Source organism: Periplaneta americana, unplaced genomic scaffold, assembly GCF_040183065.1.
Source record: "Periplaneta americana isolate PAMFEO1 unplaced genomic scaffold, P.americana_PAMFEO1_priV1 scaffold_22, whole genome shotgun sequence".
NCBI lineage: Eukaryota > Metazoa > Arthropoda > Insecta > Blattodea > Blattidae > Periplaneta > Periplaneta americana.
Window position 1 is genome coordinate 489,078 of NW_027185503.1, and position 16,944 is coordinate 506,021.

At 36.3% G+C, this 16,944-nt stretch overlaps 1 protein-coding gene across 4 annotated transcripts in view; it reads right to left on the reverse strand.

Moving 5' to 3' along the window:
* The window catches only part of LOC138693823 (nucleolar protein 12-like), a 150,152-nt gene that overhangs the window by 107,809 nt on the left and 25,399 nt on the right, over positions 1-16,944 (reverse strand). For all 4 annotated transcript variants that reach the window (XM_069817651.1, XM_069817650.1, XM_069817652.1 and 1 more), the window contains exon 4: positions 7,197-7,302. In XM_069817651.1, coding sequence (XP_069673752.1) covers positions 7,197-7,302 — 106 coding nt within the window. The remainder of the gene's footprint in view (positions 1-7,196; positions 7,303-16,944) is intronic.

Below are 16,944 nucleotides of genomic sequence, written 5' to 3' on the forward strand. Positions count from 1 at the left end.
AAACTGTCTACAGCTGCAACAATCTCCTTCTTCGGCTGTGATTTTTCCGGATTGGAGAAAGAATCTGCTGTTCCTGCCTCAATATTTTTCCCTTCGTTCCTGATTCTGCCAAGGTTCGCTTTGAAATACCAGTGGTAGCCAGTACTCTTGCACACACGCTTTTCAATGGAATTGGTATTCCGTTTACAGCCTCTTCTGACATGAATTTCCATACATTGTATGCTATTTCATGTCCTTGACTATGAACTACTCTATGATTTCACACCTTAGACAATGCCATAATGATGGCGCTCAGAAGGACAATGTTTTCAGTATTAGCAATAGCGGTAGTAACAGAACGATCTGAACACTCGGAATGCTAGTAACCAACTAACCCAACACCCCTCCAGTTGAGTGTGAGGGCGAGTCCAAGCAAACGAACTAAAATGCGTCCCTCGCGCTGGTGCCATAACTTCTCGTCTGGGCTCTACAGCAGTTTGAAATGTAAATCAACCTTCCTGTGCTGCTACAGTAATATGGCAACAACAATAAACATTTAAATCAAAATGGAGCACACTTTAATACAATGTACAGAGAATGATAAAATAACACGAAAAAGATGCACGAACATAAACACAAGGACAAATAAATTGGTTTTTAATACAAAGTCGTTAGTGGCAAATACAGTGGACAAGACTAGATAAGGCTGTAACTTTCTTGTGGTGCACCTTGGGCATCTCTAACGGCAAAAAGATCCATGAACATAAGACACAACCTCAAAGACACCTGTTCCTTATACGAACAAACCTGAGAAATTAAAAAATTGTTAATGGAATGCTGAATTGCTATCTCAAGCTAAAGAGACAAAGTTAATGACAACCCTGACAAAACATAAGATTGAAGTGTTTATATTTATGGAAGCAAATCCTCCTCTAGATAAGCTGCCTCACTATCAATTCAAGGGTTGTACATTGTATCTTACAGGAAAATGCAAATTGCCAGTGGAATATTAGTGGGAGTGAGCAGTCTTACATCTGGTTTTAAAATAATAAAAGAAATGGGTAACACTGTGGACAAGAGATAAATAGTGAAGTTATATAGAAGAAAGACAACCACTTCAAAATCTACGCTACTGATAGCACAGCAGTAATTGCAGTTTCTCAGCTCTTACAGTTCACAAATAAGATTGTACTCTTACTTACTTACTGGCTTTTAAGGAACCGGAGGTTCATTGCTGCCCTCACATAAGCCCGCCATTGATCCCTATCCTGAGCAAGATTAATCCATTCTCTATCATCATATCCCACCTCCTTCAAATCCATTTTAATATTATATTCCCATCTACGTCTCGGCCTCCCTAAAGGTCTTTTTCCCTCCGGCCTCCCAACTAACACTCTATATGCATTTCTGGATTCGCCCATACGTGCTACATGCCCTGCTCATCTCAAACGTCTGGATTTAATGTTCCTAATTATGTCAGGTGAAGAATACAATGCGTGCAGTTCTGTGTTGTGTAACTTTCTCCATTCTCCTGTAACTTCATTCCTCTTAGCCCCAAATATTTTCCTAAGCACCTTATTCTCAAACACCCTTAACCTATGTTCCTCTCTCAAAGTGAGAGTCCAAGTTTCACAACCATAAAGAACAACTGGTAATATAACTGTTTTATAAATTCTAACTTTCAGATTTTTTGACAGCAGACTGGATGATAAAAGCTTCTCAACCGAATAATAACAGGCATTTCCCATATTTATTCTGTGTTTAATTTCCTCCCGAGTATCATTTATATTTGTTACTGTTGCTCCAAGATATTTGAACGTCTTCACCTCTTCAAAAGATAAATTTCCAATTTTTATATTTCCAATTCGTACAATATTCCCGTCACGAGTCATAATCATATACTTTGTCTTTTCGGGATTTACTTCCAAACCTATCTCTTTACTTGCTTCCAGTAAAATTCCCGTGTTTTCCCTAATCTTTTGTGGATTTTCTCCTAACATATTCACGTCATCCGCATAGACAAGGAGCTGATGTAACCCGTTCAATTCCAAACCCTGCCTGTTATCCTGAACTTTCCTAATGGCATACTCTTGAGAAAAGTTAAAAAGTAAAGGGGATAGTGCATCTCCTTGCTTCAACCCACAGTGAATTGGAAACGCATCTGACAGAAACTAACTTATACGAACTCTGCTGTATGTTTCACTGAGACACATTTTAATTAATCGAACTAGTTTCTTGGGAATACCAAATTCAATAAAAATATCATATAAAACTTCTGTCTTAACTGAGTCATATGCCTTTTTGAAATCCATGAATAACTGATGCACTGTACCCTTATACTCCCATTTTTTCTCCATTATCTGTCGAATACAAAATATCTGGTCAATAGTTGATCTATTACACCTAAACCCACACTGATGATCCCCAATACTTTCATCTACATATGGAGTTAATCTTCTCAAAAGAATATTGGACAAAATTTTGTACGACGTCAACAAAAGTGATATTCCTCGAAAGTTACTACAGTTAGTCTTGTCTCCCTTCTTAAAGATAGGTACGATTATGGACTCCTTCCATTTAAGAGTAGAGTAGAGTAGAGTATGTCTTGTAAGATTGTACTCATAGAGGACTTTAATACTCACTCACGCAACTGAAGCTGTAATAACAATATTGGAAATGCAACAGGAAAGGAAGTTGAAGGTATACTCAACTCTAGTATTTTGCAGTTAGTATACGACAGATCTGACACTCATACCTATATCTACATAATAATGGCTTGTTAACCATGCCTGATCTCCTCCCTGTGTCTGCAGACATATGTCAACACACTGAACAAGATACAGTACAGGATCTGGACACAGAATAGTCATTGCCAATATAAATCTGAAATGGGTAAAATTCGAGCTAGAGTGACATGGAATTTAAAAAATGCAGACTAGGAAAACTTCATGAAGTTTCTTGAGGCAGAATTGCAAGAAAAAAATAATGACTTTACTCGACCTACATGAGTGAAATATGTAGAAGCCTTAATGCTAAATTTTGAAATTTGCAAAAAAGCACATCCCAAGAGCAGCAATAAAAAAACTACAAATTATTCTGGTCTCAAGATTTAAAAAATCAAGAACGTGATGAGTTACGAAATACAGCTGAACAATTGGGACAAACAGGGTAACCTGGCTTGGAGACAACAGACAGCCCTCCTCAGGAAGTCAGTTTTACAAGACAAAGTATGTTAATTTAATAATTTCATAATCAAACTAAACTTCCAGAAAGATTGCACGAAGTATCACAAATTTGTATCCAATACGTAAAACAGCGAACCTATACCAAAATAAAAACCAAAAATGTTTGAAAATAAGATCCTTCATTCTAATATTCAAATAACCAATGGCTTTGCTCTAGTCTATGCACAGGCTCCAAAGGAAGGAGTTTATGCAACAAAATGTGAAAATCTTTGAAGAAAAATACAATCAATCAATGGTACAACAGATCACATTTTCAAAGCTGCATTCAAAGATGAAGAACTTATACATGACTTAGAAAGTATCCAAAGGAACTCACCAGGAGAAGATAAATTCATGCAGAATTTTTCAAACACTCGGAAACAGAGGCAAAAAAAACTATTCTTGAGCTTTTTAATAAGATTTGGGAACTGGATTAGTACCCTTACAATGGTCAACAACATTTCTTAAGCCTTGTGTAATTCTGTATAATCCGGAAACTTTTCCTATTCAGAAAATAAACTTGATCCCTTGCAATTCCACTTTGAACAAGTTTCACTGCACAGAAGTAAATAAATCTAATATATAAAAGTGAATGTGGGTATGTATGTATGTATGTATGTATGTATGTATGTATGTTCCCTATACAAATCTACACGCTTTGACCAATATGTACCAAAGTTTGCACAGTTAACCTTCATAACCAGGAGAAGAACATAGGCTATATTAAAATTGTTAAAATGGAGTTAAATTGATTAAAAAAGTAAAAAATAAAAATAAATACGATCAAACATTCATGTATAATACTAAAATGCAATCTTCTACAGTCAATTGTTCTTTATTATTGTCTGTTGTATTCAACATCGACTTTCATGAGGCCATGGAAAAAGCAAAACGATATAAAATAACATTGTAGATACATCATGAAGGTCAAAATCTAGACAATTTATTCATGCAGTAAGTATCCTTACGCAGTCCAGAACCGTATTATGTGTTTCTCGAGACAGTTGTAGATAGTGAGCAGACTGTGTTTTATCAAACTGAATTCTTAAATTCTTTGAAATCACAAGGATTGCCAACACATAATTTAATACTTAATAATGAATCACCAATAGTACTATTGCGAAATATTGACCCACAAGAACTATGCAATGGAACAGGAATTGGTGTGAAAAAACTCATGACAAACGTGATAGAAGTGACAGTATTAACTGGCAAAAGGAAAGGAAAAGATGTTTTTATCCCACATATTCTTATGATAGCCAGTAACATGTCATTCGATTTTAAGCAACTGCCATTTCAGTGCAACTAGCATTCGTAATGACCGTAGTAAAATAAAGCTCAAGGATAGTCGCTCAAAGTTGCAGACATTCACCTAAATCTCCGTGTTTTTCATATTGTCAATAATTGCGTAACTTGCTTCCAAGTGAGCACACCTAAACATATATAGATATTGTCCACACTTGTGGAGTAACGGTCAGCGCGTCTGGCCGCGAAACCAGGTGGCTCAGGTTCGATTCCCGGTCGGGGCAAGTTACCTGGTTGAGGTTTTTTTCCGGGGTTTTCCCTCAACCCAATACGAGCAAATGCTGGGTAACTTTCGGTGCTGGACCCCGGACTCATTTCACCGGCATTATCACCTTCATCTCATTCAGACGCTAAATAACCTAGATGTTGATACAGTGTCGTAAAATAACGCAATAAAATATATATACATATTTATACAAAAGACGGGAAAACGAATTGTATGCATATCAATGAGACTTTTGTCATGTTCCTAATGTACGAGTAGTATGTGAATATACGTAAGCCCAGTGAAAATAAGACATTAATTTACATTTTCTTTATTTTTGTTCATTTGAATTGATTGGGATGCCGATATTTTAAATCCAAGATTTGGACGGCAATCATTTCGATATACTACTTAATTCTAAAATATATATCTTTCAAAATATTATTGCCCATGTCCAATAATATGTTATGGCGAAATTTTATCTGTGTAATCAGGTTGCCAGTGTAGTATGTCAAGCGTTGTGGAAAGAACGGTCACTTCATTTTCTATAACATAGGATGTCTTTCAGAATATTATTATTTATGCTGAACAATGACTTCTTGCAAAATTATACTCTATCTGCATTCTATATATAAAATAAAAAGTAATATATTTAATATGTTCTAAATTTGTTAGATATTATATCTTACGTCATATTTTAAAAAGCCCTGGTATGATATAAGCGGGCGTACAGCTGTCAAGGTGTAAAAAATATTCCAATATAAATTGAATTACATACGTATATATTGATTCTTTGGTACGACCAATAGATAAATTTAGGCTCACGATGACACCCCAACGATTCAGAGTGGGAACAAGGGAATTCTCTAATCACCATCAGCTGTCTCTGAAGTTCAAGTGAAAGCACACATAGACATGAAATTACGTGAAATGTGTGTCAGCACAGCTTCAGTTAAATGTACAGATCTTATAATTATTTTTTCTCTGCCTCTGTACAACGTCACATTTGTGGCGGGGAGGAAAGGAGACAGCAGAAAAATTAATGGTGTTTAATACGCTGACAGCCACGACTAAGATAAAGCACTTGAAATTTAGCGGTAACTGACCGGCAGAAATAAATAAACAAAACAAATAAATATATCAATTTGAAACAAAGTTGAACGTCAGGCACATGATGAAATATTTTCTTTTCTGTGCCTGATCTACAATTGTTTTAAAATTAGTTAAACTTGGCAGGCATTTGGCTAAGGAGTATTAATTCATGTAGGCTAAGTGAAGTTAAGTAAAGATTCATCTTTATGTGCGAGAAAAGTTTAGTAAAACAATCCGTTTTGGTTGTCTATAGTTGGGTTCCCGACATTTCCGAAAATTTAACAACCAGTTCATTTGAAAACAGAAGCAGAAAGAAAAACCTGGGCAACACCGGGTACTATCAGCTAGTAAACAAATAAAATAGCTTTAAAACACTTTCTGTTCTGTGCTGTTCAATATTCTGTAAAACTAGCAATCCCTTTCCATGCCTTCAATAGCATTTTTCATGAGTCCCAGTTTAACATCCAAACATAAATTGAACACATTTTAAGGATATAATAAATGCGCCCACATCACAATTTCACTAATTATAGTTATGATTAAGAGCTTAAAAAATATAATCCATATTTTCACAAGTTTCATTCATAGCTATTATAAAAGTTGCAAGTTTGGAGGGAGGTTCATAATCTTTATTTGAGAAAAGTCAATGAAGTATTACTGGACAGATTTGTATGTAACATCACTACACACCCTGATCTGAATCATAGGAAAAGCAGCTTTGAAAGTTGATAGCCAAGGGGAACAATGTTCCATGTCCGCACAATACCGGGGATTATCTCAACACCACAGACATGTGACATGAAGCCTTGTCTTGATTTTAAAGAGATAATGGAATGCAAATGCTGGAATGACAATTCTCCAGGAAACATATCCAAGCACTGCAAATCAAGCATTCAGGTAAACTCCCTGTAAAGTTGATTTTTTAATAATTTTGAGAGAAAAATTGTTCTGGGGCCGGGTATCGACAATTTAAGTCACACAGAGTTAGTGTGCACTCAATGTTGGTTGCTTGACGGTTGTCAGCCCACTTTGAGGTCTGTGGATATAGAGGGAAAAGTTGGATCAGTGTCGGGTAGAGTTCCCGGGTAGCTCAGTTGGTAGAGCATTGGTACATTTAACCAAACATCCCAGGTTTGATACCCGGCCCCGGAACAATTTTCCCTCAAAATTATTCGTATCCAAGCACTGTCCACTATAAATTCCAACTTGGTATTAGCAGCCAGAATTTAAATCTAAATCTCAGACAAATATACTGGTCAACTGGCTAATGTTGCACTTGCATAAACTCTGTGAAGCAAAAATTTATGCCAGCTTTTTAATTGGTAGTCCAATTTTAAATTGCCCTTTTAGCCTAAAGTCTTCATGGAGTTAAATATAAATTTCATACATACTTCTAGCTGTAATCGCTTTCTTTCTTCTTTCAACTGCTGCTCAAACTCTTCTTGAGCTTTCTTCTTTCGCTGTAGTTTTCTTTTATGGAATCCAGTCAGAAATTCTCTACAACAAAGAAGTACGCTGACATATAGAACTTATATAACAGACACTAATACATTCTAAATACTGTTGAACACTAAACAAAATGCTCTCTTTCATGCAGTTTCTCTTTATAATTGCTTACAAATAAAAATTATTCATATTACAACAATAAGTGTAATCTTTGCAATTCTAAATTTAACATTACAGCTAAAGCATAAAACGAAACTTTCTTAATGGTACTTCCATAACCATATAATGTGACTATCTACAGGCTATGTTCTACTGAATGAAAGTGTTGAATAGGGTGTATTGAAAAAAAAATTCCGAAATTCAAAACATAAGAGTACACAAAATTTGCCTTCTAGTCCACACAATATGCAGTAAAAAAAACAAATACATATTTTTAACAAGTCACTAGAGATGTAAAGTTTACCATATAAAGTAAAATGTTTTTTTTTTTTTAATTATTTTCATAATTCTTTAATGCATGGTCACAGTGGAACTAAGAAAAAGAAACCGTTGTTTGATGAAGATTATTTCATGGTAGTAGGAAGAAGGAAACTGGCAAAATTGAAATTCTTACAGAATCCATTCCAGGCGAATATAGGCTAAATAATTATTTCAATGAAAGACAGGAAGCAAGTCATACACTTAGGAACAAAAAGAGAGATTACTTGAAGGAGAAACAAATAGTAAGAATAAAAACATTAGAGATTTATATAAGGGCATAAAAGAATTTAAGAAAGGATATCAGGCAAGGGTAAACATGATCAAGGATGAGAACGGTGACTTGCTTGCATTCTCATTTCATCCTAAACAGACAGAAAATCTATTTTGGGCAACTACTAAATGTACATAGGCCAAATAGAAATGATCAGAACGAAATTCAAATACAAATTGCTGAACCTTTGATACCGAATCCACACTTTCTGGAAAGGTGAAAAAGTACAAGTCTCCAGATATTGATCAAATTCCAGCAGAATTAATACAAGAGGGTGAAGCACATTATCTAGTGAAATTATAAGATGTGCTTGCTACTTGGGAAAAGGAAACTGTGCCAGAACAATGCAGAGTCTCCATGTATTGTGCGTGTCTTTGAGAAGGGAAAAAAGGCTAACTCTAGTAGCTTTTGAGAAATATCACTTTTGTTGATGTCATACAAAATTCTGTCCAATATTCTTTCTTAACCCACTCTTTCCAACACAGCTTTTTACACATCCTAAGTATTTAAAGCTGTCCATTTGCTCTACTGCCTCATTTAGTAGTAGTGAGACCTAGTCAGTGCTAGTGGTAATAATAGATCTATTAGTAGTGGTAATAGTAGGCCTAGTAGTGGTCATAGTAGACCTAGTAGCAGTGGTAATAATAGGCCTAGCTAGGCCATCAGCTATATTTTCATTAATTTCTTTGCATTTAATATAACCAAAAATTAGAAGTGCATGCTGCACAAAACGGAAATTACATGATTAATTAATTTATTGTGAAACAAAACAGTTTTAGACAGATATAGTCTGCGGATTTTCTTATGCACTCTGCTATTATAATTCACTGTAATGTGATGGCACCTAACCGTTACATACATTGTTGAAATCAGTCTTATAAACCTGATTAATGTGTTTCTGGAAAAACTTTTATCCAAGAAATATTCCGACTTTCTGTAAACACATTCAAAGGAGGAACTGCATTTGGAACATTCTTCCAAATATTAAGATATGCATGCTTTCCTGGGCATCCTACAATAATAGCTATGTTCGAACAAATATTTGCGGCGCAGTATTTCGCCATTTTCTTATTATTTCCCTTCAAGTGTACTTATATTTATTCGTACTCCTCAATAAGCATGAACTGCTTGCACTCCCAGGGAAGCATCAACTCCCTTTAATGGCGGCCAAACAGCGGTTCAATTTTGTACACGAAACTAGCGCCGTTGGTGTCTCTAGTTACATATTACAAACTCTTTGGAAGGAAATGATTTAGGTTTCCGCCATAGCTGCCTTTTCTAAGTGGTCTAGCTATAATATGTCCAGAAAATTGATTCTGAGGAATTTACAAGTTAGAAAGAGGAATGTTTCCTCCTCACCTCAGCCTTCGCACTTTGGGAGATGCAGCTATGTTAAAAAATAGGGATAGGGAAGTGCAGGACAAGGTGCAGTAAGTATGGACCATTTCGTATCTCGTGAGACCTATCTTTCTGTCAGGGAAGAAGAAAGTAAGCTTCTCAACTTCTCTCCCTCGCTACAGTTCTACTCGTACGTAGTAAGCAAGCTCACTTACCTCCACCATAAGGTTCTTACTATATCTTATGGCACATGCAAGCATTTTATTTCACGACATAACGAATGACCTACACCAATATTTGTGTATAATCATTCAGACATTTAAAGTGTGCACCAAAGGTTAGAAAAAAAAAAAAAAAAAGATGGCTTATACATAAAACGAAAAAAAAAAAAAAAAAAAAATGTACCGGTAATTATTTTTGTCTTAATACTATTCACATCCAGGGTTGGCAAAAAAGAAAAACAGTTTTATTTAAAAAATCAAAAACATGTTTGTTTCTTTAAACTGTTTCTTAAGGTACGGTCACACGTCGCTACTTTTGCAGCGCTACTTTTATACTGCAGTTGCAAAAGTTGCGTGTCGTGTTCACACGTAAGCCAAAAGTAGCTCGCTGCACGCTACTTTTCGTGCTGCGCAACCTGAGTGCTGCAAAAGTTGCAACTGGAGGTTGCGAGTCTGTTCACACGCGAGGCGCTACTTTTGCAGCCGCAGTCATGCTGCAGGTTCCCATCTCCGTGTTGACTTCTCAATATACATTTTGTGGTTATGTTCGCATTATTAAGAAACTCATGCAAAAGCTTCCTTACCTATTATTTGCTTTTCTGTCATATCTAGTATTCAGAAATTGACATTATTTTTACTATAAAGCTTTTAAAAATGCCTATATACTTAAATGATAACCAACAGTATATTCACGTAATCAATGTTGGCAACCCTCCTGTTTGGAACTACGCTACAGATAATTTAAAAAATGAATTATATCGTCTCCAATTATGCTTGGACTGTGTTGTGTATTTAATAACTGTTACAAATAATTTATTTTCATCACATTTAACATTAAAATATATCCAAATAATAAAAGTGTCATTGACACATTTGGGTGGTAACACTGGTTGCAACCACAGCAAAAGTTTCAACAAAACCGATATCAAAAATGCTGCGGCTGCAACCCTGAGAACCCTGTTCACACGTCGCTACTTTTATGCTACCTCCACACTCTCGCCGAGTCGACCCGAGTGCCACTCGGCGAGCGCAAACCGTGTTGTTGCGAGAATGTACCCGTCCACACTCTCGCCGAGCCGAGGCGAGGTGAGGCGTTCAGTTGTGACGTGTACACGATGGAAGTTACCGAATTGCCGCTGCATCAGCTCTGTGTGCTCTTAGTTATTACAACTATTGGTAACATATCACACCAAAAAAGTCGGAAGCCTCGGAAAAAAAAAGATGGTGGATGAAGCTATACACAAAAATCGGACGAGATGAATTTGCCGATATTACATTTTTTCTCATTTAGTATAATGTAACTTGTCTATGAACATTTCCACGTGGCAACGATTTTATTATTACACAATATATCGACTCTAATGTTATCACAATATCTTAATAGGAATTTATAAATGATTAATAAAAATATGACTATTCATTTGTTTGCCAAGATAATTAAAGCCATTTAAAACTACATATTAATTTATATTGCAGGGACATGTTAGAAAATATCTTTAACTAGCAATTTTTGTGAACCATCAGGAAAATTTGATAACTTCTGTATCGCCAATTATTTCAAAGAAAGACACAACTGAGAAAAGCGATACCAGACGAATTGCGGCTCGCCATATTGGCAGCTAGAATAACTGAAATATATTGAACAGACAGTCGCGGAAATTTGATAAGTGGTGGTCCTCCAGCTTGGGATTTGGGCGAAGGACTAACAACCCATCACCGTAAAAAAAAAAGAGCTTGTTGCGAAACCTCAATATAAAATGTATCTTTTGAAAAAGTGGAAAAATTCAAGTACGTTGGAGCAACAGATAAATGACACTCGAGGGGAAATTAAACGCAGAATAAATATGGGAAATGCCTGTTATTATTCAGTTGAGAAACTTTTGTCATCCAGTCTGCTCCCGAAAATGCTGAAAGTTAGAATTAAAAAAAAAACAGTTACTATATTACCGGTTGTTCTGTATGGTTGTGAAACTTGGACTCTCACTTTGAGAGAGGAACAGAGGTTAAGGGTGTTCGAGAATAAGGTGCTTAGTAAAATATTTGGGGCTAAGAGGGATGAAGTTACAGGAGAATGGAGAAAGTTAAACAACGCAGAATTGCACGCATTGTATTCTTCACCTAAATAATTAGGAACATTAAATCCAGACGTTTGAGATGGGCAGGACATGTAGCAAGTATGGATGAATCCAGAAAAGCATATAGAGTGTTAGTTGGAAGACCTGAGGGGAAAAGATCTTTGGGGAGGCCAAGGTGTAGATGGGAGGATAATATTAAAATGGATTTGAGGCAGGTAGAATATTATGCTAGGGACTGGATTAATTATGTCCAGGATAGGGACCGATGGCGGGCTTATGTGAGGGCAGCAATGAACTTCCGGATTCCCTAAAAGTTATTTGTAAGAAGTAATTGAGTACAAGAGTCTACACCAGTGGTATTCACTAGAAATTAAAGGAGAGCCGAAAGTGGAAAATAGGAACTTGTCGAGAGCCACAATGCATTTTACAGTATTGAAGCTTAACAAAATGCGCAGATTTTTAATTATTATATAATTTGGTGTATTATTGTTATTGTTATTATTATCATCAGCATCATCGTAATCATTATCAAATATTTATAATACATTACTGATATTTTGAAGTTAAAGGGCGGACTCTGCTATTCTTATGCAAATCATACGATACGAGCAGGTTGATTTGATGTTTTATTTCACCTGTAATCTGTTTTGAATGAGTTTGGAAATTCAGAAAATAAGGTGTCACATACAGCTACAAGACACTCCTTAACAATCACCGAATCTATAAATAGCTTAATGTCTGCTACGTGGCACGATGCTTTTGTTGTCAATTGATTTTTATGTACAGAGAATACATTACTTTCTATACAGATATTACGGAATTTTTAACATTTTCAGTTTCTCTATCTTTGATTGGGAATCTTTTGAATACCTGTTACAAAAATTTGAATGCACGCTATGTCTATTAAGATAAAAACATTTATAACGCAGTATTATATCAAGACATAGTAAGACATGAGACATGACACTGCTGTACCTTTTTAAAAATGAAAACAAATGCGCGTCGTTGTTGAACGCCTTCACTGGCAGTAAGGATACAGGGTAACCAAAGATTTCCCCAGTTGCACATTATTACAGAAATTAAAAAGAAAAGGTAAAAAAAATAGTAATAGCAGGCCTAATATTAATTCAATAGCCGCAATAAATCACTTTAAGAGCCGTCCGCAGGCCGCGTAGGGAGAACCACTGGTCTACACTTTTTGTTATTGTATCTGGGGTGACGCTCGGGTTCACCATTCGCTTCCTTTGACTCGGACACCAAAAACCGACACGGAGCGGAGCGCAGGCGAGTGCGAGTCTAGGCGAGACACGGCGAGGCGAGGCGAGGCGAGCTCACCGTCCACACTCTCGCGCTCGCCTTGGCTCGGCGAGAGTGTGGAGCTAGCATTAAGTTGCGCGCAGCATGGAAAAGTAGCGGGCAGCAGGTTCGGCACCCGCTACTTTACGGTTCCACCGTTGTTCACACGTCGCAGTACAAGAGTTGCGCAGTTTTTTGTATTGCAGCACTGCAAAAGTAGCGACGTGTGATCGTACCTTTATACTGTTTTAAATGGTGACATGAAATAGTGCGTTCTTAAAATATGTTGTTTTCGTTAACTAATGCTGAGTTCTTGGCAATAAAGCTTGCTCTCCTTCATTTCTCGCACACAGTGGATTTAGAGGAAAGGGCTGGACGTATGATTCTGATCCATTTCTTTCTGAAGACTGTATAATGGGCAAAGTGATGAAGAAAAAATTCCAATTTTGTTGAAGTGTTTTGACAAACAATCATACCCTGTGAGTAATCGAAAGGATGCAACTGCACTTTGTCTTGGATACTCAGGAATTATATATGAAGAGTTCGCGGGAAAAATAATGAATGTCACAGTTTTCTTAAGGTTGATGTCATTATCTAATTCAATGGATCACTGCGAAATTTAATGTTATTCTTATGAAAAATGGTAAAAAGGAGAATTATCACCACGAATACAGTAATCCTTTCCTTTATTTTCTATAGAAACAGCACTACATCTTGCAGTTACAGACTCAATTAGACCATTATCTAATCCTTAACAGAAATGCGACATTCATCGTTTTTCCCCGCGAACTCTTCATATTGTACATTGAGATGTTCCCATCTTTTTCATTTGAAATTTCATGGAAATGGTACATTTTGATATTCTGAGTTTATTAAGCCTTTATCTGTTGAAAATGATGAAGTTGACATGGTGTTTTGAAAAGTAATCATTATCATCCAAACAAATATATGGTCCAAGGCTTGTTACGGAGTGAATGAGTCATTCTCACTTCAACTTATTTTTTGGATGGCCCAAAGATCTCTTCCCCTGGGGACGGTATTGAAGCATGGATTTTAGAATCTATTCTGATTCATTCGTTGCACATGGTTTTCCACTGCAGCTGGTACTTATTTATAAACTGTAAGACTGGTTGTAATTGAAGTTCTTGGATGATATCCTCATTTCTCTTGCGATCCAAGCGAGTATATCCTAGTGTTGCTCTCATAAATTTCCTTTCACAGGTTGTTATTCTGCTGATATATGAGGAGCATCATTTCAAAACGTGTTAAGTCCCCCAGTGGACGAAATTAAATTTGTTACTTTCCATTTATTTATCTTTCATGCTGTGAAGTCTGATGGTTCCAAGTCGTCATATTTGTAAACTGTGAAACCAGTACTTAAAAATGGTTTTGTGTAGTGTTTTGAAAACTTCTCCGGTTTACGAGTAATCCAGTTTTTCGTCGTTCGTGTAAAAAAATTTTAAGTTGCACATAATACGTTTTGAAACAATGCTCCTCATATGTACTTCTTATTGTCCATGCTTCACTTCCAAAACATAGTACAGGTATAACTAAGATTTATAGAAGTATATTCTTGTGTATCACTGTACTAGGGAAGGCTTCATAATTTTGTTGATTATTCCCATTGTTTTATTGCATTTGCAAATTTTAGAAGTTATATCTGTTTCACCAAGAAATATTAAATTATAGTCAAGATACATAAACTCATTTACTCTTTCTATTAATTTGTTTAAGGAAATTTTGCTTGCGACCAGGTATTTCCCAGGAAATATCATGACTTTTGTTTTTTTTTTTCAATATTGATTTCCATGTCGTATTTTGTGCTGATCATATTTAGATTATGCACTGAATACTGAAGCTCATCTTCATCGCTTGCAACTAGGGCTAAATCATCAGCAAAGAGCAGACTATCAATCTGTAAACTTCGACTGACAGAAATTGAACCATGACGCATCTGTTTCCAATTGCTAATGATTCTGTTTATACATATAATGAGAAGTAATGGAGATGGGTCACAACCTTGTCTTACTCTGCTACGAATTTGCTGCCAATCTGAAAGTCTATTTTTGTTTCTAACTGCTATCAAAGTTGTTTTGTAAACGTTATGAATGTTAATTAAAAGCTGTTGGGGGACATGATCATCTGCTAGCACCTGAAATAATTTATTCAATTGACTCTATCGGAAGCTTGTTTAAAATCAATAAAAGCAATGTGTGTCTCTAAGTTGAATTCTCTGTGTTTTCAATTAGCAATTTCAATGTAAAATAACCATCACAGCAAAACTTGTCTTTACGAAAACCATTTTGTTCTTCTTACTTACTTACAACTTACAAATGGCTTTTAAGGAACCTGAAGGTTCATTGCCGCCCTCACATAAGCCCGCCAGCGGTCCCTATCCTGTGCAAGATTAATCCAGTCTCTATCATCATACCCCACCTCCCTCAAATCCATTTTAATATTATCCTCCCATCTACGTCTCGGCCTCCCTAAAGGTCTTTTTCCCTCCGGTCTCCCAACTAACACTCTACATGCATTTCTGGATTCGCCCATACGTGCTACATGCCCTGCCCATCTCAAACGTCTGGATTTAATGTTCCTAATTATGTCAGGTGAAGAATACAATGCGTGCAGTTCTGTGTTGTGTAACTTTCTCCATTCTCCTGTAACTTCATCCCGCTTAGCCCCAAATATTTTCCTAAGCACCTTATTCTCAAACACCCTGAACCTATGTTCCTCTCTCAGAGTGAGAATCCAAGTTTCACAACCATACAGAAGAACCGGTAATATAACTGTTTTATAAATTCTAACTTTCAGATTTTTGGACATACCAAATATTCATCATAAGACAAATAGAAAAATTTCACGAATGGGATACAGAATTACATCTGCTGTTTATTGATTTTAGACAAGCATTTGACAGTGTGTGCAGAAGCGCACTCTACGAAGCACTGGGAGAATTAGGTATTCAAGTTAGTCATGAGAACAAATTCAGTAATAGCATCTCTTTTAATGCTGGGGTGAAACAGGGAGACAGATTATCCACAACGTTATTTAACCTGGCAATACATCAGGCAATCGAAAAAGTAGACCAAAAAGGCCCTACATTCCTCAAGTCAAGCCAAATATGTGCATACGCAGATGATATTACCATTATCACTAGGAACCTGGCAACTCTTAAATGATTAACAACAGAACTTCCTAATGCAGCTCAACTAATGGGATTAATGATGAATCAAGAGAAAACTAAGTATATAGTAATGCCTACCGCCAAAACTAGAAAAATTCCTCAAAACATATCAGTAGGAGATATGATGTTTGAAGTAGTTAAACAACTGAAATACTTGGGCGCCATAATCGATTACAACTGCGATATGAGTGTAACTGTTAAGGACAGAATACTGTCAGGCAACAGAGTATACTTTGTGAATGTTAAATTGCTTAGTAGTTGGCTAATTACGAGAACAACCAAACTAAACACATACCACACTTTAGTAATAACATATGGATCTGAGGCATGGACACTAACTAAAGTAGAAGAAGATCTCCTATGGTGTTTCGAGAGATAAATTCTAAGAAGAATATACAGACCGGTATATGAAAACGAATGGCAGATACGGTATAATGAAGAAATCAATCAACTGATTGGAGGACAAGATATTGTTACATTTATAAAATCCCAGAGGTTGAGATGGCTGGGACACATACAGAGAATGGACGAAAACAGAATTCCCAAGAGAATACTACAAGGGAAAGTCCACAACAGAAGAAGGGAAGGAAGACCTAAGAAGAGATGGCTGGATGGGGTCATCAGGGACCTAGAAAGAAGACTGAAGATAGGACAGAATGGAGGACTGTTGTACGAGCAGCCAAAACCCACCCATGGTTGTAGTGCCAGATGACGATGATGATGATGATGATGATGATGATGATGATTTTGTTCTTCTCCAATGACATCTTCATGTATACTTTTTTTTTCTATTTGGTTATTTAACGACGCTGTATCAACTACTAG